We start from the raw sequence: 25,197 nt of genomic DNA on the forward strand, positions 1-25,197 counted from the left end.
TGCATTTGACTGCTTAAATGCTGTTACGAATCTGCTACCCTTAAAACCTCCGCTTCTCTGACAAGATCTCTCTCTCTCTCTCTCTCTCTTTCTCTTTCTCTCAAATAATTTTTCCAAGGAGAAAAGGAAAAGGCAGACAGAAATAGAAGGCAAGAGACAACAGCTTGAGGACCAGATACTTCAGCTGCAGCATTTCAAGGTAAGGGACTGATGCCAGAAATGATGGATTGACTAAATCTGTTCATTATTAGACATGCAGATCACACGTCTGAAAGCTGGGAAAAGCCCACCCTGACATGAAGCAGCATTCACTGCCGAAGCCTATCTCTTGCAGTGATCATGTCCTGCCTGCTTTTCATTCTGTGTTTCATGTACAGGACCATGTTGTTTAAATGGTTTAGGAGCATGGAGTCGGGAGGGTGTGAGTGCAGGCAGCACAGCTGTGCTGTTATTATTAAACACTGTTATTTATTATACATAATGGTAAGACACCAATCGCTGTGGCTTGGGTGTGCACTGCATGGCTTCAGCGAGCACTTTCTGTCTGCAGAGCTGCATTGGATTTCTATGGTGCCTATCGTTAGATTTCGTGTGTGTGTGTGTGTGTGTGTGTGTGTGTGTGTGTGTGTGTGTGTTGCAGAAGGAGTGTTAGTTAGCACCTGTCTCTGTATGTGCATAAAGATTTAAATGTAGGATGAAGTTATTAGGCATACATGGCATAATGAAATGGGCATGTATGTACATGCAGGGAAGGTGTTGATGCTTATGTGTGTGTCTACATGGAGAGGCGCCTTGATATTTAAGAAGGTGCTGAGCAACCCCAGTCCCTGTTGGTCTCCATGACAGCTGCAGATAGCATCGTTTGAAAGCCATCCTTGCCATTTCTATCATTTATCCCTCCTGTCAGTAGCATATTTGTGCAGAGCAAAGATAAGAACAAAAACATACATGTGATCTTTTTGTAACTGGAAAGCATTTTTTGGTCAGATCTTCTTAGATTAGTTCAGTAGGGGAGCCTGAGGAATTTCAGTGATTAAAATACCTGAGAAAGATGATCAGAACTGGACAGTTTATCCTTGCAGCAAGAGAGCTGAGCTGTGTTTTTAAAATTAAGATATTTAGGTTGCTTGTGGAATAATATATGTGTGTGAGCAGTGCATCTGCATGAGGAGATGATGCACAGAATATCTCTGCCCACACATGCACTTGAAGACCAGACTTCAAGTTATGCTTACAGACAGGATCTTTCTCCTGCATCTCAAAGACCCTGCTGTCGTGTTCTGCAAACTATTCCCCCTTTTCTGGTAAACATGATGCAGTTAAGCCCAAGTAATTGATGTCAACCTACACGAATGCCCCATCAGGTTTACCCTCAGTCTGTGAATGTCACATATTGTCTTTGGTGTTTCCAATAAAAGATGTGATTGCATTTCAGTGGGGTAACAGGATTTGCCATTTTGTTCAGGCTGCCATTGACAACAGGCAAGGCACATTTTTTCTGATAACTGTAGGGTGATGCAGCAGGGCAATAAGATGCTGTTCCCGTACCTTAATAATTGTTTTTTTTCTTTTTGCTACAAACTGATGACTTCCTTTATCATGTTAAGTGTTTCCAAGCAAACTGAATTATGATTCTTCACGAAATTCTTTAAGAAGAGCCTTTTGGAAAGCCAGTTCTGTCAATTCCCTGATTCATCTGATTTGTTTTGATGTAGCTGTTGCTAAAATGAATTTTATCATCATGCATAAGAAAAAGTAAAAACCCTCGAAGTGGTGCAGTGGGATCAGCCCCTGGCTGATGTAGACTGGCATTGACTTCAGCCCTGCTATGCTGATTGCTACTAGTGGAGGTTCATTTTTGCTGCATGGATTTCTTCAGTGACACACTTGAAAAATAGCTGTTTCCCTTCATTTTTTAGCCCACAGGCTGGAGCAAGAGCAATAATCATACAGGAAGCTAAGAGGAGATCAAGAGCACAGACATTTAAAATGGCAGCTTTTTCAGCTTAAAGCACAGTCAGACTTAAGGTCTGTAATGCTGAGTGCAAGGATGAGCAACAAGATGTGATAGGATCTTCCCTACCTCTGTGTTCAGTGGCATCACTTGTCACCAAAGGACAATTGTGCTGCTTTTACAGGAATGGTCATGATTACTGCTGCTCCAGGAGCTGCCTGTACCACCAAACAGCTGTCTGTTGGGAGACATAAATAAGGTGATAGCAGATGTCCAGCTGGGATTGCAGAGTTCATCTTCATTGCTGCCAGGACCTTCCAAAAAAAAATAAAATTAAAAAAGGAATGTAGCAGCACTGGCTGGTAGTGTTTCTGTTTCTCTATGCAGACAGACTAAGCAAACTGTATTTTCTTTTCATGCATCATTCAGTGTTCTGCTTGCTTAGTGGAGTGCTGACCAAAATGGTATTTGACCTGCCAGGCTAATTTGTTCGTTTGCAAAGCTGTGTATCCTCCTCCCACCTGCCCAAGGCTCTCACTCACCTCACCCTGTTTGTCCTGAGCCTCTCCAATTCAGGGGCTCCAAGTCTAATATGAACATAATCCCCCAGTCTGATATGGCTCCTCAATCTGACACACAGAGGTCAATATAAGTGCATCTATTTTCCTTCAGAGTGCTAGGTAGAACATGAATTATTTCCTGAATTATGTGGATTTCATCTAATTCTGTGCAAAACATAAATCCAGGCCAAAAAGACCAGCTTTCCTAGGAAGCCCCTGTATTTACTCAAAATGCTGTGCGGCTGTTGATGTCTGTGTAGAGTGTAAGAATTTCATATCAGTGTGCATTAAAATCTACTGTGAAGAAACCTTTGAAAAAAAATCTGGGTTAATCCTGTGTCTGCAGTGTCTGAGTTGATCCCACAAGCATAAGAGCTTGAATTCACCCAAAGACAACCAGTATTCAATGGATTTGCTTCATTTTTGTGAAATGTCGGAGTAATATTTGTTCTAAAATAACACTGTGTAAAACAGCATGTTTAGTTACTTCGTAAAGGTTCTGGAAGCTACAGCATTTCTGATAATTTCAGACAATTTTATTCATATTGGAAAAATATCTAATGGAAATAGTTTATTGCAAGTGTTTATGCTGTATTACCTACAGTTTTCAAGTTGCTGATGCCAATTGTACCCTGACAAAATGACTTAACTCTACCACCAGTTCGTTCATTTTTCCCTAGTTACATATCTGACTGAAAATAAGGCAGTGGCAGCTGCTGCCCATTGTTTTAGGCAGAGCAGCCCAGCAAATACTAGACCACTAAAAGTCAGAGCTGAATGTGAGCAAGGTTTTGGCAACACATGTTGCAAAGGCTCCTAAGAATGAGGCCAGTGGCTTTATGGCTGAGGACATAGGACAAAAATGTGGCTCAGCTATTGACGGTCTGTGTGAGATTCAGAGTTAATCAAGTGAAACCTTCCAAGTGTTAAAATCTGAAGTAGGAGAGAATCCAGGGTAGTATAGGATCTAGAAGCTGAATTCCCTTGTTGCTGACAGTGAAAGCCATATCCCCTCTCCTGCGAATCACCGCTAAGTACGGATGTTGGTGGGCACAGAGTGCCCATGTAGTACCTCCAGGCCACTGGGGCTCTCTGTTGAAGGCAGGAGGAGTATTTGTCTACCTTGCAATCAGATGCGTCATTGGAAAGGCCCTTGGTGTGGGAAAAATTATAAAGATGCTTTGAAGCCCCATTTTTTGAGATTGAACAGGTTTGTTTACTCTAATAAGAGGCAATTTAGAAGAGTTCTCCTAACTTCCCCCCGCTCCAGTCCCTAATGCCAAAATAATGCTTTTCCCTTCATATAATACAAGGTCAATTTTGTTGTGTTTTTAGCAAGATAGAGTTTCAACTTCACCCCTCAATGATTTCTTGGCTGTATGCCTACAAATGGGGCTTGCCATGTCCATGGGAATTGGAAGTGCTACCAGCTTCTGTAGTTTAAAATCAGAGAAGTGGTCAAAATTCACCTTACACCAAACACACTGTCCACAGTCCAGATACACTGTCTGCACTGTCCATCAAAATGATTTGGTTTCTGGAGAAAGATAAAAAATTATTTTGGTTGATTAGTTGAACAGAAGGTATAACCTATGAGCAACAACTTTTTTTATTAACTTGTTCAACTAGGCAGCAGTTGTGCAGGCCTGTTTTAACAGAGATGTTTACTATTTCAAATGAACTCCAGGGTAGAAGCATTTCTTCCAAGATCTGGCTGCCTCTGTAGTTGAACAAAATTTCTATAATTGTTTACTGTAGCTCTGTTTGGTGGCCGATGGTAATAAAATAAACAGCACAAAACCTCCTAATTGGATGAAAAATCACTTCACTGCAGTTACTGTAACTATTACAATAAATCCATTTTCCACAGTTATTTTAGTTCTGGAGTGGTATAAATATTAGGGACCTATTTCTGTTAACATTTGCTTCCTAAAGACTGCAGTTCATGAACACAATCTCTAACATAATTACATCTCTACTCTAAAGGAAAGGAAAGCCTTTTTATGTTAGGAGATTTTGTTAGAGTATGGTTTTAGCTGAAACTAACTCTCCTATAAATAAATTTTAATTTTATAGTTCCACAGTTACATTGTTATCCACAATTTATTCTATTCTTATAATAATTGCTGTCAGAAAATAGGTGTGTCTGTCTTTCTCTCTATATATACAACATTGTGGAAAAGTAGAGATAACTTTTGCCAATGAAGGAATCTTGTTACTACTTTGTCATGATTCCCTTTAGGATTTTCAAGTAAATTAATCCTTAAACCAAATGGCAACTCAGTCAAACACACAAAAAAAGTTTGATGATGTCATACAGTCTCCATTCCTTACAGGGTCAGCGCAGTATTTCCCAAAACCTAGTTTAGAGATGTGGGACAGTGAAGATGATATCTGTTGCTCTTTCCTTATCCACCAATGCTTTATGGCCCCGTCATAGAAGGCTACCATATCTGTCAGGCATGATTTAGTGAAGCCATGTTGACTGTCACCAATCATCTCCTTGTTTTTCATGTGCCTTAGTGTAGTTTCCAGGATGATCCTGCTCCATGATCTCACCAGGCACAGAGGTAAGACTGACTGGCTTATCATTGCCCAGGTCTTCTTTATTTTTTTCCTTTTTAAAATTGGAGGATATGTTTCCGCTTTTTCAGGTACTGGGAACTCCACCAGTCTGCCGCAACTTCTCAAATAAGGTGGATAATGGGTCAGACCCCTTTTCTACCAGTTGTCTCATCAGATCCCATGGACTTGTGCAGCTTCAGGTTCCTTAGGTGCTCTCAAGCCTAATGCTTTCCTACAGTGGGTGGTTCTTCCTCCTCCCAATCCCTGCCTTTGCCTTCTGTGCCTCAGGCTGGAGCACTTGCCCATGAAGGCTGACGCAAAAAAGTCATTGAGTACCTCAACCTTCTTCATGTCTCAGGTGATCAGGACTCCTGTTTTCTTCTAGAGAGGCCTCACATTTTCCCTAGTCTTCCTTTTATCCCTGACGTATCTGTAGAAGCTTTTCTGTTGTCCTTCATGTCCCTGGCCATATTTAATCCCATCAGGGCTTTAGCTTTCCTAAGGTGATCCCTGGGTGCTTGAACAATGTCTTTGTATTCCTCACAGGCCGCTGTCCTTGCTCACACTCTCTGTAGGCTCTTTTCATGTTTGAGTTTGCTCAGGAGCAACTTGTTCATCCACACAGGCCTCCTGGCATTTTCTTCTTTGTTGGGATGCATTGCTCCTGAGCTTGGAGGAGGTGATTCTTGAATATCAACCAGCTTTCTTGGGCACCTCTTTCTTCCGGAGCTTTATCCCATGTTAGTCTGTCAAACAGATCCCTGAAGAGGCCAAAGTCCGCTCTCTTATGTCCAGGGTAGTGAGCTTGCTGTGCACCCTCCTTGCTGTTCCCAGAAACTTGAACTCCACTGTTTCATGGTCAATGCAGCCCAATCTGCCCTTGAGCTTCACATTTCTCACCTGTCCCTCCTTGGTGGTGAGAACAGGGTCCAGCATAGCACCTCTCCATCTTGACTTCTCTGTCTCTTGGAGGTGAAAGTTATCATCACGGCATTCCAGGAACTTCCTGAATTGCTTATGCTCTGTCTGTGTTGTCTCTCCAACAGATATCGGGATGGTTGAAGTCCCCCATGAGCACCAGGGTTTGTGAACACTTCTGTCTGTCTATAGAGAGACTTATCAGAAGTTCTGGGGCATGGAGAGGTTTAAGCCAATTTGGAGAGAAATTTATATTTTGAGAGCACAGGGGACCCCTGTTTGTCCCATTATGTGTATTAGCACCTTTGGGCTGATGCCCACCTTACCCTGGGAAGTTTGTCTACCACTAGGATTTAAACTGAGAATTGAGAGACTCTCTGTCTCTCTGCTAACCTGTTTTATGATCCAGAAGAGAAATCCAGATTTGTTAAGCCACAAAGGGAGTGGGAGAGGGAATAGGACTGCACAGCATAACTATTTAGGTCTCTGCTCTATCTAAATTTCTTAGAGAGTACGAAACCTTAAGATATCGTTGCTGAGAAGTATCACTTTGAAAAGAGCGTTTTAAAGAAATCCTTGTATGCTTTTTTTTTTTCAAATAGTCAGAAGACAAAGTAACTATCCCCAGTTAAAATCTTTTAGTCATAATAGAATATCCAGGCCAGCTACACAAATTGACGACTGCAGAGAGATGAGAGCTTTAGTCATTTAACGGATGTTTCTTATCTGCTTTCACGTCACTGAAACACCGCTGAGTATACTGTAATTATTCTGGTATGAACCCATACAGGCAGGACTGCCTTAAAACACATCAAAATTGGCACTTACATTTTAACCACTTCCTTCTAGCACATCATAGTCACTCTGGCAGATTTTGCTTTAGCCAGACTATGTCAAAGTAGCTGAAGGATGCTTACCTTACTTCAAACCCAGACCCTCCCAATGGCCTGACACATGCTCAAAAATGAGTTCACATTACTCGAATCCAGCTTTTTAAAACAATGAATGTAAAAAACTTTAAGACTAGAAAAGAAAGGAATCTCTGAAATATAGCTTTTCTTTTTGCCTCTTTTGACTTACGTGTGTGTGTGGAAAGGAGTGATAAACTGAAGCCAAGGACAGATTAAAGTTAGAGAAGAAATTATTCTTTTGGGAGACAATAGTAAAAACAATTGTGGCTGTGTAGTAATGATGATAACTTACAAAGCCTATTTGTTTGGGGGGAAGACATCTGACAATTTTAGAAATCTGAGACTGTTCATTATTCCAAAAAGGGTTATTTTTTAATTATTTTTACTTTTCTCGCAACCATACTTTACTTCCTTTGAAAAAATGAAGTGAATACTCAGGGAAAACCAAAGCATACCTAAATTTCTGGCACCAGGAGGTAAAACTGTGATCAAATTCTTTTCGTGTGGGTATCTGCAAAAGGGATCTGATATGGTTTGAAGCTGGCTCCCTGCCAAGTCTCCAAACCTTACCACCAGAAGTCCGTACCCCCCCCCAGACCTCAGGGAGAAGAGGGAGAAAAAACAACCAAGAAAACCCGAAACGAGAGAGACAGCTAAAGTGATATATATAAATATATTTACACTTATGTTACAATTGAAATATATACAATTTAAAATATATAGAATTTCACAAGGGAAGGGGAAGGGGGAAGGGAAAGGGAACAAAACCAAAATAAAATATATGTATACATATATATCCCAATCAGTAGCCCGAGACCTAGTAACTAAGAGTTAGCAAAGAAAATATCCCACCACTCTCCTTGGGACAACCGAGAGTCGCTCCGGGACAATCACCGGCAACCTCCGCCTCCCAAGGTCGACGAGGCCTTACCAGGCCTCGCTCCCCAACACGGCAGACTCAACAGCAGGGAACCTGCACCTCCAAGCCGCCGGAAGGAAAGAGAGCGAAGGCCTCTCCTCCTTTCTTCTTATAATCTAGCTTACGTAAAAATCGTAGGGAATACTGGGTAAATTTGGACCCTTCCTTGGTTACAAACTGGTCACCAAGGAAGGCCTAGCCCGAACCACCACAGGATCTTATTCAGTTTTTTCAGTCCAGCCACATGAAGTCCAGAAACTTCAGCTAGCTTGAAGCTATTTTTTATTCCACCTCCAAAATTCCCTGGGAGTCAGAGAAGGTCTCATGGAGTTATAATTTATGTGTGAGGCAACCCTGGAGGTCTCCTTGTGCTCCTGCCAACAGAAGCAGTTTTGTCCCATGCCCGTCGTCATCCCATTACATTCGGACTCTGCCCAGAATTAGAAATCCCACGCTTCCTTTGGGAAACTTGCTCTGAGGTCAGGCCACCATTGTCATTGCAGCATCCCCTTTTGCAAGCTGTGTCCCTGCACTGCTGGGACAGCCCATCTCCTCATCCCTCTCCTCACTCCTGCAGCAGCCAATGGCGCTTGTTTATGGTCTATTCTCATCATGATGCTTAACCTTGCCACAGGTGAGATACCAAACAATTGCACAGAGCCATCATTATCATCTTGCCATGAAAAAGTCTAAAATTTTAAATGACTTCCTAAAGAGACATACTGAAAAATAAACCCTAACTCTCCAGCACAACCCCCAACTCTCCAGCTGAGGTATATGCGTGATTGATCTCACCTGTTACTTCAAGCAAAACTTCCTGGTAGCCTGGATGCTTAGAAAATATATGAGGAAAAGAACCTGCGTTTGACTTAACTGTCACCTTATTGTTCATTGTGTTTCGCCTCAGTTTCATCTCAACTCTGTAATGATTATTAGAAACTCTTACCTTGTATCGGGCTTTACCTGTGATCCCCTTCACTGAAACTAGTCTGTACAGACCAGGGCTCTGTAGCTGATGAATGATCTAACAAGAGAGACACAAACTTCTTGTCTACTTTAGAGTCTTGACAATGTCTCTTGCTGTGGTAGGTTTCCTTGCAGCTGAAACAGCTTGGGTTTTAGTTCATCTTCTTCATCTTTGTGTAGAAACAGCTGTCTACTTGATTTACAAAGTTAAGTAAATGGGACCTGAACAATTTAAAAGTAATGCACACAAAATATTTACACTGGTGATCTTACTAATGAATGGGAAGTTTACTCTGAAAACATAAACCGATTGGTGCTTTTTTCCCCGCAAAACTTCCTAATTGGGCATTTATGTACAGCTGCAGTTTCAGTTCCTGTGAGTTTTTAAACAGACAAAGCATGAGACCTTCATGAAGAAGCTATCTATAGCTATCATCACACCCATCCCTCAGATCACTTGCCATAGCCAAGCATGGCAGCTGTGCATCTGCAGCTCCAGCTCACACTGAAGCTGTGCTGTCACAGCCCTTTGCCTTACCATGGGGGCACCAAGCCAAGATGCAGCCCTTCCCCAAGTGAGCACAAATCATGCCAGCTTTCTCAGTCTTCCCTCACCCGTTTCTGCAGTCATGTTGCACTGTTTAACGTGCTCCTGTCTGCTCTGTTGCTGTGCTGAACGTGTGCTTTGAGAAAAAGCAGTGGCTGAGTAAATACTTAGGGGAGCTGAAGGGCAGTCAAATGTACCAGCTACAGCAAGCAAACAAGAGGGAAAGATTATTTCTGCAAAGTCTTTTGGCTGTCACGATTCCATGTGGTAGTTATAATAGTGTCTGTTGTTTATCTTTATTTACTTACTTATTTGCTTCTTTTGTTATTTGTTTCCTCATCTCCTCATATGCACCCCCTTTACACCCCCAGCCTGGTGACTCACTGATGCACTAGCAAAACTCTCTTACTCCAGGAGCTATAGGGAAAGAGGATACAGGGGTCTTTGGGGACAGGCAGAGCACTAGTCCCTTTGGTGAGTAGACTGCCTTGGAGATCCTGGCCTCCGTGGTCCACTGCAATAAGGGTTTTATGAAAAGGAAAAACTTGGGGCAAGTTACCTTTACCTGTGTGGCTGAGAAGAAGCTTAGGAAGAGGTTAAGCCATCAGTCTCTAATGACTGGTCACAAAAGGTTGTCAATTGTGGTGGCCACATCTAAATAAGCTGGAAAAAATTAAGTTAATGTGTTTTAACGTTCATTGTGATGAATACACATTAACCAACTACTGGAAAATCTTTGCAATTCTTGGACTAAATGTAAGCTCCTTAAAAAAATTTTAAGACATCACTTCCTTAACATATTTCTAAGAAATCTTTTGTTCATTTCCTGAACAAAGAATAGCAACAACAATCTTGCAACTCTGCAGGATAATATTTAATCTGCTTTATAAACATGCTATTTGCTCTTGGGCTGGCTAAGCTTCACCAGCTATCATAGTTTTTTTGTTGAATCATATTTATATGAGCTATGGCATTGTGATTGAAGTAAAAACTACAGTCCAGCTGCAAATTTTTCAGCTTGGCTTAATTCCCTAATCTGGGCAATCCTTTAATCATATCCATCTATCATGCAGACACGCTCTTTAGGCTAAAACAAGTGTCTGAGATAACTGGAAAGGCAACAAAAAGTTTTGCTGCTATGCAAAACCAGATCATACCAGCAAGCTGGAAATGGCTGCTTGTCCTGTTCCAGGGACAGTCATACCATACAAGGCCACATCCATCTTGCAGCAGAGCAGAGTTAAATCTCTTGTGTTTGCTGAGGACCACACCTCTCTTTTGTTTTGCAAGCAGATTCTCTCACACTGAAAACCCACATAGGAAAACTCTGCATCAGTCTGAGCAGAGTCAGACTGTTTCGTTCGCCTAATGGAAGATTAAATACTACAGCATCACTCAGGAATACATTTTGAGAAGCTACTTATTTCGAGATGGACCTACCTGCCCATACAGCTTATGCCTACAGCTCCTCTCTGCATTTGTGTGTTTAGTCATAAATGGTTAAGGGCATCTAACATGCCTGCTTATGCTGCAGCCATGCAAATAATCCTTTTTTTTTTTTTTTTGTCTTTTTTTTGGAAGGCAAGGGAAGGTCTGCTGGCAAAGGAACAAGTCTTTCTATAATCTCAGTATGTGTCCCAGTAACCTCTTTGCTAATGCTGGCAACACTGCTGCGCATCAGCAGGTCAGACCCAGACACGCGGGGTAGCCTGTACTAGCTGGGTTAGGGCCAGCTGGATGACCAGGGAAGCTGCACAAAAATATGGCAAGCAAGTGATGCAGTATTCAGAGTGGCTACAGGAACAGGGTAGGCAGGACAAGGGAGCAATCCCAGAAAAGTTTTAGTAGTGTTTATTCCTGCACTTGCGTCCCTTGCAAACTCAGTTTTATCAGGGTAGATGCTTGCGAGCATGCATAAGCAGAGTAGGCTCTGCTTCTCTGGGAAGCCTTCCCTCTTGTAACTGATCCAGTGGGTGACAAACCTGCAGTCCCTGGATGGGGGCTCCAGGTAGCTGCCGAACAGCGAAGTCAGGCTCATTGCTGCCTCCAGAGTTCCAAATCTGCCTGAAAACCTCACCCTTTTTGTACTCAGGGAACTTTCTGAAAGGCAAAGAGCCAATGTGAAATGCAGCCAGTTATGCTAGCACCCTAATGGGTGTATTTGGGGGTAATATCTGACTCACACTGACAGATAAAAGAAGAGGTCTGTTGCACTCTTTTAGTAGGGCATAGACTGTTTATATGCAGATTTGAGAATATGGGGAACCAACCTTTTAAATTCATGTTTTTTCAAGACAGAAATACTGAATGCATAGAGAGAGAAAATAATTTCATTTTAATAAATAATTCTGCTATAATTTGTAAATGTCTCATGATCTTCAAGCCTCAAAATGCAAAGGCTTTTGGCAAAAAGTCAATTTGGCAAAGTTTTCAGTAAAAGCACCTTTGATGTTGTCCTATTGGTTGCAGTGGAATTACATCAGGGATCATTATGGCAGGGGAGGTTTAGGTTGGAGATTAGAAAGAGGTTCTTCACCCAGTGGATGGCTGGGCACTGGAAGAGGCTCCCCAGAGAAGTGGTCACAATGCCAAGCCTGACAGAATTCAAGAAGCATTTTAATGATACTCTCAAAGACATGGTATGGCTCTTGGGGATGGTCCTGTGCAGGGCTAAGAGCTGGACTTGATGATCCTTGTGGGTCCCTGACAACTCGGCATATTTTGTGATTTTGTGATTATTACCTGTTTTCTGTGACAGAGAAGACCATCATTATCCTCAATAGTCCGCATCCAGAAATGTTTCTCAAGAGCAAGCACATTTTATTGGATGAGGCTGTCTTGGGTCAACTTTTGAACTTTGTTTCTCCTCAGGATTATCATCTTCCTTGAAAATTCCCTAGCAGACAGAAAAGTGCTCCACTTTAACAAGCACTGCTTTCAGGAAGAGATAGTACTGATTGCCCCTCTAAGGACTTGCAAACACAAAAACCACCCAGAGTTCTTTGAAGGAACTACCTCAAAAGGTAGCAGCACAGCAGGGACTGTTTTTGTGTTGTCATAAAATGTCAAATGGCAAGTCTGGCAAATGCATCTGGTCTCAGGTTAAGACACTGTCATACTGTATGTGGGACTGGAAATGTGTTATTCATATGAGAAACTTTATGGGAGTTGGTTCGAAATCAGCAAGACCGGTGGTTAGAATTAATCAACTTGCACAAAGCAGGGAGTCAAGAGGTGACGCAGAATAGGTATAATGGTATATGAAAAGGGTGCTAAAAAGTTTTACTTGCTGTAATAAAATGTCCCCTGATACTTAAACTTTTGATGCAATATTAAAGCAAAATGCAGCTTTACTGAAAGTAAAGATTTTCTTTGCATACAGCATTTATTCTACTGAGTGCATTTGAGAAACTATGCATTATTTCCTTGCTAACACTAAAAGTAAACAACTTAAAGCCCTCAGGCTTTACTGTCCTGAAGCATGAAACTGGAATAAATAGCACGTAAGATTACTGTGCACTACTTTTATGGTCAACACTGTGTCTACTCATTCAAACATTTGGCACGATTTCTTTCTATCCTGTCCAACATCTGTTCACTTATTTCTGCCCTCACCATGCTCTCTTCACATAATTGTGACCTGGGTGTTTTCCTTTTTTCATGGTGCAAAAGCCACTCTGTATTCCTATGTTTTAACAAATTAAACAGAGTGGAGCTGCCAGCTATCTTTCAATCTCAGTTCTGTGCAGACAAACCAAATCACCTGAGAGCAGTGGCTATCTAGAGCATCGCAAGATCAGTACCCTTTCCAGTTCAGTAACAGCAAGCCTTTTTAATGACATGATCTGATTTCTGCTGAAGGATTTAACCCAGAACAAATTGTTCTTGTAGTAAATGAAGGAATACTTACACGAGACTGTACATAGCATATCTGTTGCTGTATCAGTAAAGCAGTGCCTTCTGAAAGTACAACACTATATTCATAATATTCACATATTTCAGTATTGGAATGAGCTGTACAAATACCTGTATTTTTACTGTGAAGTGTCAGGCCACTCTTGGAGCCTTCTACAATTTTGACAGCGCCTAATCATACAGCACACCTTTGATGCATAAAGGAGCTCCAAGATGCAGTAGAGAGTTAAAGCAGACAATGAAGAGGCAATGCTGAAATACTAGTGCTTTTGGCTGTTTAAATCACAGACCATAAAGCAAATGTACAACATTGTTGAGCAGGGGTAGCTCATACAGATAGGTATTTTTGGGCTCCATCCTCATGCAAGCCCTCTGCTTTTAGCACATTCGATAAACACCTCCTATTCGTCCTGGGATAAGATTTTTTTAAGAAGCGTAACCCAAATTTCATAACTGTGGAGGACAGATGGCAGCAAACTCTTTTGTTTCCAAGCCGCATCTGGCTCTCATTTGCATCTGTCTGGGCTGCCTTGATGTTGTCTGCCTCACTAGACTGCCTCGTACCCAGGAGCTGTGCCCAGGCGCCCAACACAGCCCTACCTATTGTGCCCTCCCTACCCTTGGTCTCACCATGTGTCCCAGAGCCTTCCCTACATGTTTCTGATGAAAATGCCCTGGGAAATGTTTGCTCAAAGCAGGTGAGAGATTCTTCCACCCTTGCCCACTGCTTCAGGACTATGCCAGTCATCTGGCATGGGAGAAAATGTTTCCTGCGTGGCAAAATGTTTGACCAACACCCCCTGATATGTGCCTGCCTGTTAGCCTGTTGTATTTGCAGTGAGTGTATAAATATGCACAACCTCAACAGCTTGCCAGATAGGCTCTCTGCATTATTAGAAATGCTTCTTATATGTGTTTCCATTTCCTGGCCTTCTTGTCTAAATTCCTTGGTATAGTATTTAACAAATGCCTTAAATTTCATCTTAAAAAGGAAAGTCAGAAACATCAAAGCTACCACTTTTCCTGTTTTATATAAAATATGCTGACATTTCACCCAAGAGGGAGGATTTTTAGTAGATCATAGCATTCTTGTTTCTAAATATATCTTTTAAAAAATCCCATTGATATTTTCCAGTTTCAAATTGTTGCTATTAATAGGTCAAAAAAAAAAAAAGTTTCTGCAAGAATGAAACCATGTCATATTGTAGCTTAAGTATTTCACATAAACAGAGACTAAAACAAAAGCTCGACAAAATATTTTGTGTACAGCAGTTATACTGAAGGGACCAGCTTCTCAATGTGTGAGCATAGCATGAGGACTCTGTAAAAGCACATTGAAATACGCCTGGATTTTGTCTGTCCTCCTGTAGCAAATGAGGAGTGACTGCTAACTGAATGTCTTCAGTGCTGTCCAAGCAGCACTTTGTCAAAGGCTTTATTAGCACTGCTGGAGCTACGTCTAAAACAGGTTTAAAACAGAGAAGACTACCTTCATCTTTAGAGTGTAGTCTTTAGAAACTTGGGAGTTTTTTTTCTGACTGAGTATCACTCCAGGTTGTAGATTTGAGACTACAGCTAAATATGATACATGCAGCAACATAATTCCTCATCCAACTGGTCCACATTTCAAAGAAAAGTTAGCCATTTGCAGAAGAGCAGTTAACCTTCACAAGGCTTTGCGCTACATCTAGCCCAGCAGGTACCTGCTAAGCTGTGCTACTGAGACTTTTTAAATGCCAAAGCACAGGTTGTTAAATACTTAGCACCTTAAGAGCTGTAAATCCATCTTTGGCTCTCTCACTTTGATTCTTGGTACATGTGATGACTTGGGAGTCCTCAATAGCATGGTGAATCTGAATGAGCTGATGAAAATTCTATCCAGTAATCAGCTCACTTGAACATGAAAGCAGAGGTGCCACAGAAAAATTTCACTACCAGCCCATGAAATGTGGCAGAAAACACTAGCAGATGGTAATGCCAACAAAAGGAGTAGAAAACTGCAGAAGCTGTGGCTGGAGACAGCCATTCCTAATGTTTTGGGAACTAACACCTTGGAGGCCATGAGCAAAGCTGAGTTCAGCTAGGTAAAGAATGTCACCAGCACCACCAGGTCCAACTGTTGAACGTGACTTCATGGGACAAGAGCATGACACCTTTTCTGTCATGCAGATGTCCTAATTTATATAGATATCGCTTTAAATTCACCTAAAAATCCTCTCATGCAGAGCACAGTTAAAGCCAGTAAAAGGTGGAGTAATTTATAAAGTATCATTTGCTTGTGTGTTTTGTGCTGCTTTCTGTCTGCTGCCTTACTAAAATCCAACTACCTGATGTCAAGTAGGTTATGGAGTGACAAGAATAGTTTGTGCGTAGATACTATGTCTATAAATACACTCAAAAACTAGCAAGAAAGCCTTGTCTGTCATGTCAAAAATCTTTCTATTTTGGGCAAGGTTTGAAGCCTGCTTTTGGTGGTAAATATTTTCCCTTTATACATAGGTTGCTCAAGTCAAGTTCCATTCCAACAACAACATGGCATTGAAAAGACACACATGCACGTTGGGGGGGTTGCCTCTGAAATCCAATTTTCTTGAACTGATGATTTCCTTATTAACTCCTCTTCACGGGAGAGGAACTGGTTCCTTGAACTGGCACTGACAATCACTTTGCAGATTCAAAACTAAGTCTCCCCTTTACTGAACAATGCAAGGGACACGTTTGGTTAGTCCCTTGGCTGACCTTTATTTCCAACATCTCAGTTTTCTTTTTGCCGAGGGCAAAGTCCTGCTTAGCTTTGGGCTCCTGATACAACAGGTGCTTGTCCTGTCTGCCAACTGATCTGCCACATTCTTCTGGCAGGATTTCTGCCAAACAGGGAACACAGATGTGCTATGTAAAGGATGGCTTCCAACCAGTGCACCTCCACTGGTGAACTCTCCTGGAAAAGCTGCAGCTGGATTAAACAAGCAGAGTGAGATTGTAGCCACGTTTTTGGTGTAGAAAGCACAACAAAACTCCCAGGAATAATTCTGTTGGGTGAAGGCTATTGCTGCTTTCTACAACAGTGTTGCTGTGCCCTGGGATACCCATGGTTTCTGGAAGACTTTTGTTCATTTGTTTATCCGCCTAAGAGGTGATGTGTGTGCTTATGTGTATGTATACCTGTGCCCGTCTGTCTGCCTGTAAATATGTGGAGACACATCTGCTGTATAAATAAAAATTAACATCTTAGATTGATTTAATAGTAGAGTTATTTTATTCTCCATGAAACACAGTACAATTAGAGCACTGTGCTCTTTTGTTTTTGAAGCTTTAAGAAGTTTATGACTTTAGTCCTTCCAACACATGCCTTATCATTCATGAGAGATTCACATTTTTGTTCAAAGATTTCATTTCTTGCAGGACTCACTAATTTGTGTGGTTTAAACACTTGTTTTTATTAGAACTAAAAATAACTTTATGTTAAGGAAATAATGGTAAATAAAGTGTATGCTGTAAAACTGACGGTCCTAAATCTGGAAGACCTGACATCTGGATAAACAATTAATAGACTGGTTGCTATCAACTGTCTAAAGCAGTAACCAGAAATTCAGTGGGGACAGTCTAATATTCAGAAGTGAAGGCAGCTCCTTCTCAATATCCAGATGGTTTTTTGTTTAATCTGATCCTAAGATATGGGGTTTTTTACCTTACAGTCAAAAGCTCTTCGGGAAAAATGGCTGCTACAGGGAATTCCTGCTGGCTCTGCAGAAGAGGAAGAAGCCAGAAGGAGGCAGTCAGAAGAGGATGAGCTGAAGGTGAAAAAGCTGGAAGAAAACATACACAGGTAGAGACAGTTGCCTTTAGCTTTGCCTAAGAACAGTCACTCTTGTTAAGGCTGGGGGCTTTCCTTTCCTGGGTCCCCAGCTCTGGCAGCAGCTGATGGCAGCCGCCCAGGGAAGAGTGTAAGAAGCGGTCACAAGTACAGCCAAACATGCCCAGAATTTGTCTCTTAAATGTCCATGATTTGTAAGATAGAGCCATTGTGTTATCTTTGTGTTTAATCGACTTTTATGGATTACTTTCATGAGGAAGTTAAAAAGAGGCTGAGTTGCCTCTTCAGATACACATGTATGACTTGATCAACGCTCGAGAGATTCTCCATTGCTTTACACCTCCTACAGCCAAAAGGAGTTCAAAGGGAGCAGCATTCTTTTGCACTCACTTTTCACTGGTGCAAATGACTTTTTGAAATGCAACAGCAGATGCCACCAGCAGATCAAATACCTACTGCTTTCAGAAGCAAAGTTTGGGTGTTAGAATTATTCCCTTTTGTCAGTTTACCATTGCAGTCTGAGTTGATATTTGTCCTCTTTTTTGTGTGTTTTCCCTTGTTTTGCCACAAACAATAAACTCTAAACCTCAGAACGAAAATGCTTTTATTCCTCACAGAAGAAATTCCAGAGCTGCTTCTACCACTTAGCTGATGTCAATTTAGAGGTTTTTGAGCTGGCAAAAGTTGGTAAAACTTGGCAATACAGCTTTTACAAATTTGTCATCTAGGGCATACAAGTGACAGAGAAAAAGCAAATAGGACCAGTCGTCTAAGGGCTGTGGTATTAACCTAGAATCTGGTGAACTCATATTGCCTTATGACAGGCTTCTTATGAAATTTTTTTTAAAAATTAGTGAGAATGTTTCTTTGGGGATACACACAAGCAGATCCACCCTAAGCTTGGATGATGCTAAATGACTTCTTTGTGGAAGTGGTAGATCGGCATGAATGTTAGAATTGCTTCATGCTACTGGTCTCTTACCTGTGATTGCTATTAATTGAAATTGATCTGAGAATAGCTGTTGTTCTTTTACATCTGTAGTAACGTAAGGCAAGAAAGATTTTTTTAGATTTCCTATACTACATGATATTTTACTTCATAAATTAATGTCATAGATGAAAAAATACATTGATTGTACTTCAGAAATATGTACATATTTCATCTAGTATGGAATGCTGAAAGGTGCTAAGTGTTCTGACCCCATTCAGCAAAACATGAGATAGTGCCTAGTTTCAACTATAGGACTACCACCACTGAACACAATGAAACCTGCTTTGCTTAATTAGTCCAAAATGCAAGATGAACGACTGTGTAAAACCTTGTCCCTATGGTTTGCTTTTTTTTCTTCCTTAAATGCAACCATGAAATCAAATGTTTGAATATTTGAAAGTAACAGAGCTCTCTTCTCCTGTGACCACCTATCTGTCAATAAGTCAGCTGCTTGCCCCTGAGTTGAAGGGATGTTTGTGTGACAGCCTTGCTAACATGCTTAACTTCCTTGTTGTCTTTCTAAGGGAATTCCAAAGACAGTAAAAAAGTATTTTAATTTAAATGAGAAGGTGTTACATCTGAACTGTAGAGATGAGACAGTAGAGGTTGAGGTCATTAGTCTATTTGCCATTTACATCCGTGACAACATGACTCATCCAGAGCCCATCAAAATAGGCTGAGAAGGTAAAGAGCTGTAGAAGGGGAAAGAAGAAGAAAGACATGTCAAGCACATTATCCAGAGGAGTGAAGTAGAAGGACTCATCCTGAAAGTATTGTTTTGCTGCCTGTGTACTACATTTTCCCTCTGCATTCCCAGGAGCGAATCAGAGGGGAGGATTACAGTTCATTTGTTCATGTTTGAAGGGGCTCGATGGCCCTTTGGAAGTCTACTATGTACTATCCAAAGGAACCCTGTGAAAAAGCCCAAACCCTTCCATTGAGGGTGACAGAGGACAGACGAAGCTGGTTCACCAGGAGAGTAGGAAACCACTGCAAGACAAACCATAGTGTTGATGCCAGAGGACTGTATGACCGTTGTACTGTGGATGTTGCATATTCATTAGAACCACAATGCATCGTACATCCCAGCACAGAGCAGCTGCAGCATCAATATGTCTATGAAGAGTTTTTGTGACACACATGCTGGAAAATATATGAAGTCTTTTGTATTTACTCTAGGAGCAGAGTGAAGCTTATTCATGATGTTCAATGTCCAGTGTAGGAGGTCAATAACTAATCAATCCCAATTCGGGGCTAGAAACTGGAATATTTATTGAACACGCATCTCGCAATTTAAGGGTCTTGGGGCAGGAGGATGGGTTATGCTAACTAGGGGATGGATTATGCTAACTAGAGGATTACACAATTTTCTGCTACAGTTACAAAAGTGGTTAATATTTTCCCTTAGCTAGAACCACATAAGGGGAGGAGAACAAAGGGGTTTCTACATGGTCTGATAACATCATCACAAAGTCTTTCTATGTCTTGCTGAGGGAGACAGGACAGTCAAGTCCTGGGATGAAGTGTCTGGTCCTCAGGTGATGCGATTTCTCTCAGCCCCTGTTGCCCAAGGCCTGCTGCTCAATCCCATCAAACTCTTTCCTGCTGACAGCCGAGTTTCAGTCCTTACAGTCCGGCAGCTGCTGGCAGCCAGTGCCTGTGACCCTTCTTTAACAAAGAACGTGCAGTCATCCCCTTCCTCTTGAAGCAGAGCTTCCCATCACCAGCATAGAGAGCACCATTTCTTCTACATACACTGAAGCACTCAGAAAGGTTCCATCTCTACTTTTACTACATGGATAGCTGTAGTACAAGAGAAATAGCTATCTTTGTTTTCAGGCCCACTGTAAACAATAGGTCTGACAAGCTGAATGAACTGTGATGCTTGGAACAGAAAACTGAAGGAGATGGTGTTTTGAGACCAGGCTAACACTCCTAAATGAGGATGTGGGTTCATGTAGGTCTGTTCTGTCCAGAAAGGCAAATATGTCTACCTTGGAGAAACAGGAGAGGTAACAGTGGGTTTTAGGTGGTCTTAAAGGTCTTTCACTTAATAAAAATGCTTTGGTAGAGTATTGCTTTCTCTAATTCAGTTTTAAGTGATTTTCCCACTAAGATCATATGTTTTGCAAGATGTAAACATGCTTGTAGTGTTTATTCTTAAGCTAGTGTACCCAGTTCTCCTTTGTGTGGGAATTGTTTAATTTCAACTGAGGCAGTAAATATGCATGGATGTAAAGACTGATTCTTATTTATTAGGCTTCCATGACATCATGATACAAGAAATCATACTTAAGCTTGTAGCTTGCAAGGACATATACACGTGATGCAACTTAGACATGAGTAAGTGCAATGATTTAATGAGCTCTCTTGTCTGCAAAACCATTTTGAAGAAGAGTGCTTACATTACTCAGCAATTCGCTGCACTTCAGGCTAAGCAAGGGAAAAAATATCAACATCACAAGAACAGGAATAAAGCAGAACGAAGAGTGCAATACAAATAATTTAATACTACCATTATGCTGATAGTTAACAACAAGAGGACCTAGAAGTACATGATGTACCTACAAGTTAAAAACCAGGGAGTGCAAGATGAGGACAAGATGCAGGCATATGAATGGTGTGACGGTGGATTACAGGCAGAATGATGATTTGACAATTGGGATTATTTTAATATGTTTAGAGATTTTGAAATGTATGAACACTAGAAACAGCCTTTGTTTCCAAGAATGTGAAATGAAAATAGAGGAATCAAAAGAGCTAAATTAAGTTTGGTCCTGGATTTCCAGCACTCCTGCTTTCCTGTCTTCAATCTTCAGAATAAGACAAGATGCCCTGTGTAAAAATCCTTTGTCTCTTGCATTTCTTTAAAAAAGTGGTTGGAGTGGGCTTAACAAGAAGACTGAACTCCTTATTCAGTATTCGTTGAGTCTTAAGTGGGTTGGAGATCTGGAAGTAGTGGGATGACATTATTAAATGTTTGAAACTTGGCTGGAAGATTGGTGGCAGCATTGTATCAATGGCAGAGTGAAGCCATTGTATTTTGGATATCTCCTGACACAAACTGTACTTAGAAAGAACAGAGAAATTTTAAAGCTATTTAGGATCTTTATGTTCTTCTAAAGATCTGGGGTCAATGTTAGAGGGAAGTAGACATTTCAGAGTTTCTTTCACAGTGTTACACAGTGCAAAAGTGATCTGTTTTCTGCACCTACCTTAGATGTGGGGTAAATGATAGTAAATGAGTGAAAGATTAGTGAAAATTTTTTCCCTTCCCTTAAACTTATTCTCCAAATCACAAACCTGGTGAAACAAATCCTGGAATGTGTTGCATGCCTCCCATGGTTATTTTTTACCACATGACAATCTAGTTTGTTCGCAGCAGTGAATGGAAAGTTGGCATTTGACATCTGGGTATTAACAGGCAGTATTCATAGAGCAGAGCAGCCCACCCAAAGCCTGCGGTTCCTTCACAGCATTTTAAATGACCCCAAAATTATTTTGGTTTAGTAGGTTAAATTATAGGATGTGCTGGTGGCCTGTATTTACTACAAAAGGTGAAGAGCGTTCATTGTTCTGAAGCTTTTGTGTATCATGGAAACAAGAAATACTCCATGACAACATATCTCCATACTTGACAACGGACACTGTCATGAAATACCAGAACTGAACTTGTTGTGGTTCCTGGAGTGAAGAAACCCACTGAAATAAATCTTCAGCGAAGTGGCATATCCCTTCAGTAATCAACAGTGCATCTGTTCACCTTGGATGAGGAGCAACCCAGTAACTCCAAGGGGTGAAAAATTATTGCTTTAACAGAGCAGCCTTTTTGGACATGTGGGCCAGGCAGGCAGCTTAGGCCAGTGGATTCTGGATTCCCAAAATGCACAGATAAGAGACACTTGTGGCATTTTGGCAGTGTGGCAGCTCTCGGGGGTGAAGCAATGCTGGACAGCAGCCAAGGTATACATGTATCCCTTGTTCTTTGTTCAGGCCTGTTCAATCGTCAGCATATCCAAGGTTCTAACATTTACAAAAGCCCTTTGGGGTTGTGAAGTGCTTCACCCTTGGGCATGCTGGTTATGAGCCACAGCTGTGTCACCTCTAGGAGAAAACTTTTCCATGGTAGGCCAGCACAGAGGGAGAGCTCCAGTGTTAATGATGGGAGGGGAAGCTCTGTGCTTTGGACCATAGCTCTTTCCTGGGACAAGCACGTCTTTGCTGGTTGCTGCTGCCTTGCTGATGAGAGCAGGTAGTAAATGCCCACAAAATCTCCCTTCTCCCAGCAGCTCCCATCTCAGAGTGCTGCTCTTCTTCAAACAAAATCCTTAGAAAGTATTTTAAAGAACTACTGAACTGAAAGATGCCTGTGAGAGGAACTGCAGAAGATGCACAGCTTCTATCCAAGAAAAGGACCTGGAGGACCAAAATAGATGCTGTATGGAAGCATACAAGGGAAATGACCAGTGGTGGAGGAAGAGAGATGTCACCACCTCTCTCAGGCAAAATGTGCCTTGATTGTGCAAGGCTCTCTATTGTTCTACTGTGCTTGACCTAAGTCTGCTTATCAGGTATTAGACAGAAGTCTTAATGTAAGTAGAAGCAGATCCAAAATGCAGTAGAACTTCTCCAAAGCTGGCAGAATTGTCCTCTTCTTCCATTACTGCAATTGAATCTTTCCAGGTAAATACTCAGATTTGAGTGTTGTCAAAGAGTCTGAGTTGGGCCCTGAGAAGAAAAATGTCACCAAGCAGAATTGATATGAAGAATATAAAATCTTATTAATAGATGTTATTAATAGATTATGAGCATTTCACAGATCTGTGGTGCTAGATGGAGTCTACACTAAAGTCTCTACTCATTGAAGAATCTGGCAAATACAGGCTCATGGTTCAGCTGAGGTTGTTGCAGCTGCTGTACCTTTGGCATTTTCTCTCTTTCAAGTGCCCATTCTTTCATTTCTTTCTGATGCCAATGTTTGTATCCTGCATCTTCTTTCCAGGATAAAAACTTAGCATACATCAGACTGGTAACTCTGAATATAATTCAGTCTATGTTGGACTGTCACTAATAGTCTTTGCATGACAGAGGGAGAGAGAGCACATAAGATAGATGTGACTGCAGTCTGCAATCCTTCAGAAGAAGGATCATCTGATGTTGAAACCAGCTGCTCAGACCTCCCCTAGAGTAGATAGTGCAAGTCAGGACCAGAGGTGTCATAAACCTCTCCTTAGCAAGGTCTCATCCATTTCCCTTCGGTCTTAGCCTTCAGAGAGATATGAACGGTTTCTGAAGCTTATGCTAGTGCAGAGAACAATGCATCCTGTTTTGCAACTTCCACACTGATAGCAGCTGGAGAAAATTATGAGGAGCATTGTTTATTCAGTATTTTTGGGTTTTACCTAGAATGTCTCATCATAGCCACTCAGTATCTTCAAATTCTGCTCACCTTGTGAGGGAATATCAACCTTCCCTCACAGGAGCAGCTGTTCATCTCCAAGTCTTCTGTCTGGTTCTCATCTAAGACTGATCAATATCAGTTCTTATATACTGAAGCTCTGTAGATTTCAATTTGGCAACCCATAAGGACTATGGTTTCCAAAACAGCATAACCTTTACCTCCCACTGAGCTCTGGCTGGGATGTATTTCATATGTGATACATTTCCTAGAAAAACAGACAACAAAACAAAACCAGGCATAAAGCCTCAACAATAAGATATCTCAGATTTTGAAAGGAACGTGCTCTGCAGTGTGACTAGAGAATTTCTCAGGACTTGCAAGATGATCTCAGAAGAGCAATGAGCTAAGAGTTGCTGAGTGGCAATAGGTTTCATGGTTGTTTTAGATGGTATAATATATTCAGATGTAACAAAAAAAAAAAGAAACTACAAACCAACACTAAAAATAATAACACAGTTTACTACTTCAGCTCTGAAACTCAGCTCGTACTTAAAATAGCAGAATGACATGCCAGTGCCTTAACAGTTGCTTTAATGCTGGTGTTCTGTGTTTAGTAGTAAGCAATCTCTGGATCTTTCACATCTCCTATGCATTTCTAGCTTGTAGTTATTTAATGATTGTTATGCATCTTATAAAATAGGGAAAAGGATTGACTGTTCAATTCGAGCACACTCCTCCACTTCACCTATGTTCTCTTTAAATATGTGTACCATATATGGACCTTGATAGAGACACCCATTTGCCTAATTTGAGAGCCATATATAAAAGAAATTCCAAAACCCTGCCTCTATAGATCAAAGGATTTCCACCTCTAGTGATTCTGACACTTCATCCATGTCAGTATTCTATAGATTAAGAGACATGTTCATAAAGAACAGAAGGAGGTTTTCAAGGACACCTCTTTTAGGCAAGCTAACACTTGTAAAGTACCATCAGTTACTAAATGGGTTAACAATAGATCACATGCTGCAGTCCCTTGTGAAAGAGTCAATTACTACCTCTGGGTCAGGTTCAGCAAGAAAAATGAAATTTCAGTAATTGCAGCCTTACAATAAAGTGGACATTTTGTACAAAGCTGGGTATCTGTTGCTGTAGTAGATGAGACCTGGTGGAAGATTATCAAGTGCAAAACCCCAGAGCCTCCTTGGCTTTAACATTTCAAGGGTAAAAAATGCACATCACTCTCCATCTGATGCTGTTAGAAAGATGGGGAAATCTCTTCATCGTCCATGTAGTATCCTATGTATATATCTTATGTATGTCATTGGATTATCCACACTCCCTCTGTATGGAAAGCCATCTAAGACCTTCATACCTCTGTTAAGCCTAGTAGAACTGACAAGGGTTTCCTGAAGCAGCAAACTGTAGTATAGCATGAAGAGTGGGAATTGTTGACTTCATTACATTCAAATTAAATCTTAAGCATGTGCCAAGTGCGATAGTTGCCTGGGGTAAAACAACACTGACTAGTCTCCATTCCTTTCCTAGTTATGCTTATCTTTGCTGGAGTTGGCTGCTTGGTTTTCTTTCCTTATACACCAGCCCTAACACAGGGCAGTACTGGAGAAACAGCTCCTTACATGCAGTTAGTCCATATAGCAGCTGGTGGATGGAAAAAATAAAATTATGGAAATTCTGTAAGAGGAAGTCAAACTTGTGTGGAGTTAACTTACATG

The 25,197-nt window shown here is 41.2% G+C and overlaps 1 protein-coding gene across 4 annotated transcripts in view; it reads left to right on the forward strand.

Moving 5' to 3' along the window:
- The window catches only part of PALM2AKAP2 (PALM2 and AKAP2 fusion), a 266,174-nt gene that overhangs the window by 47,682 nt on the left and 193,295 nt on the right, over window positions 1-25,197 (forward strand). For all 4 annotated transcript variants that reach the window (XM_032674597.1, XM_032674585.1, XM_032674586.1 and 1 more), the window contains exons 2-3: window positions 119-199; window positions 16,951-17,081. In XM_032674597.1, the coding sequence (XP_032530488.1) occupies window positions 119-199; window positions 16,951-17,081 (212 nt within the window). The remainder of the gene's footprint in view (window positions 1-118; window positions 200-16,950; window positions 17,082-25,197) is intronic.

This window comes from Chiroxiphia lanceolata, chromosome Z, assembly GCF_009829145.1.
Source record: "Chiroxiphia lanceolata isolate bChiLan1 chromosome Z, bChiLan1.pri, whole genome shotgun sequence".
NCBI lineage: Eukaryota > Metazoa > Chordata > Aves > Passeriformes > Pipridae > Chiroxiphia > Chiroxiphia lanceolata.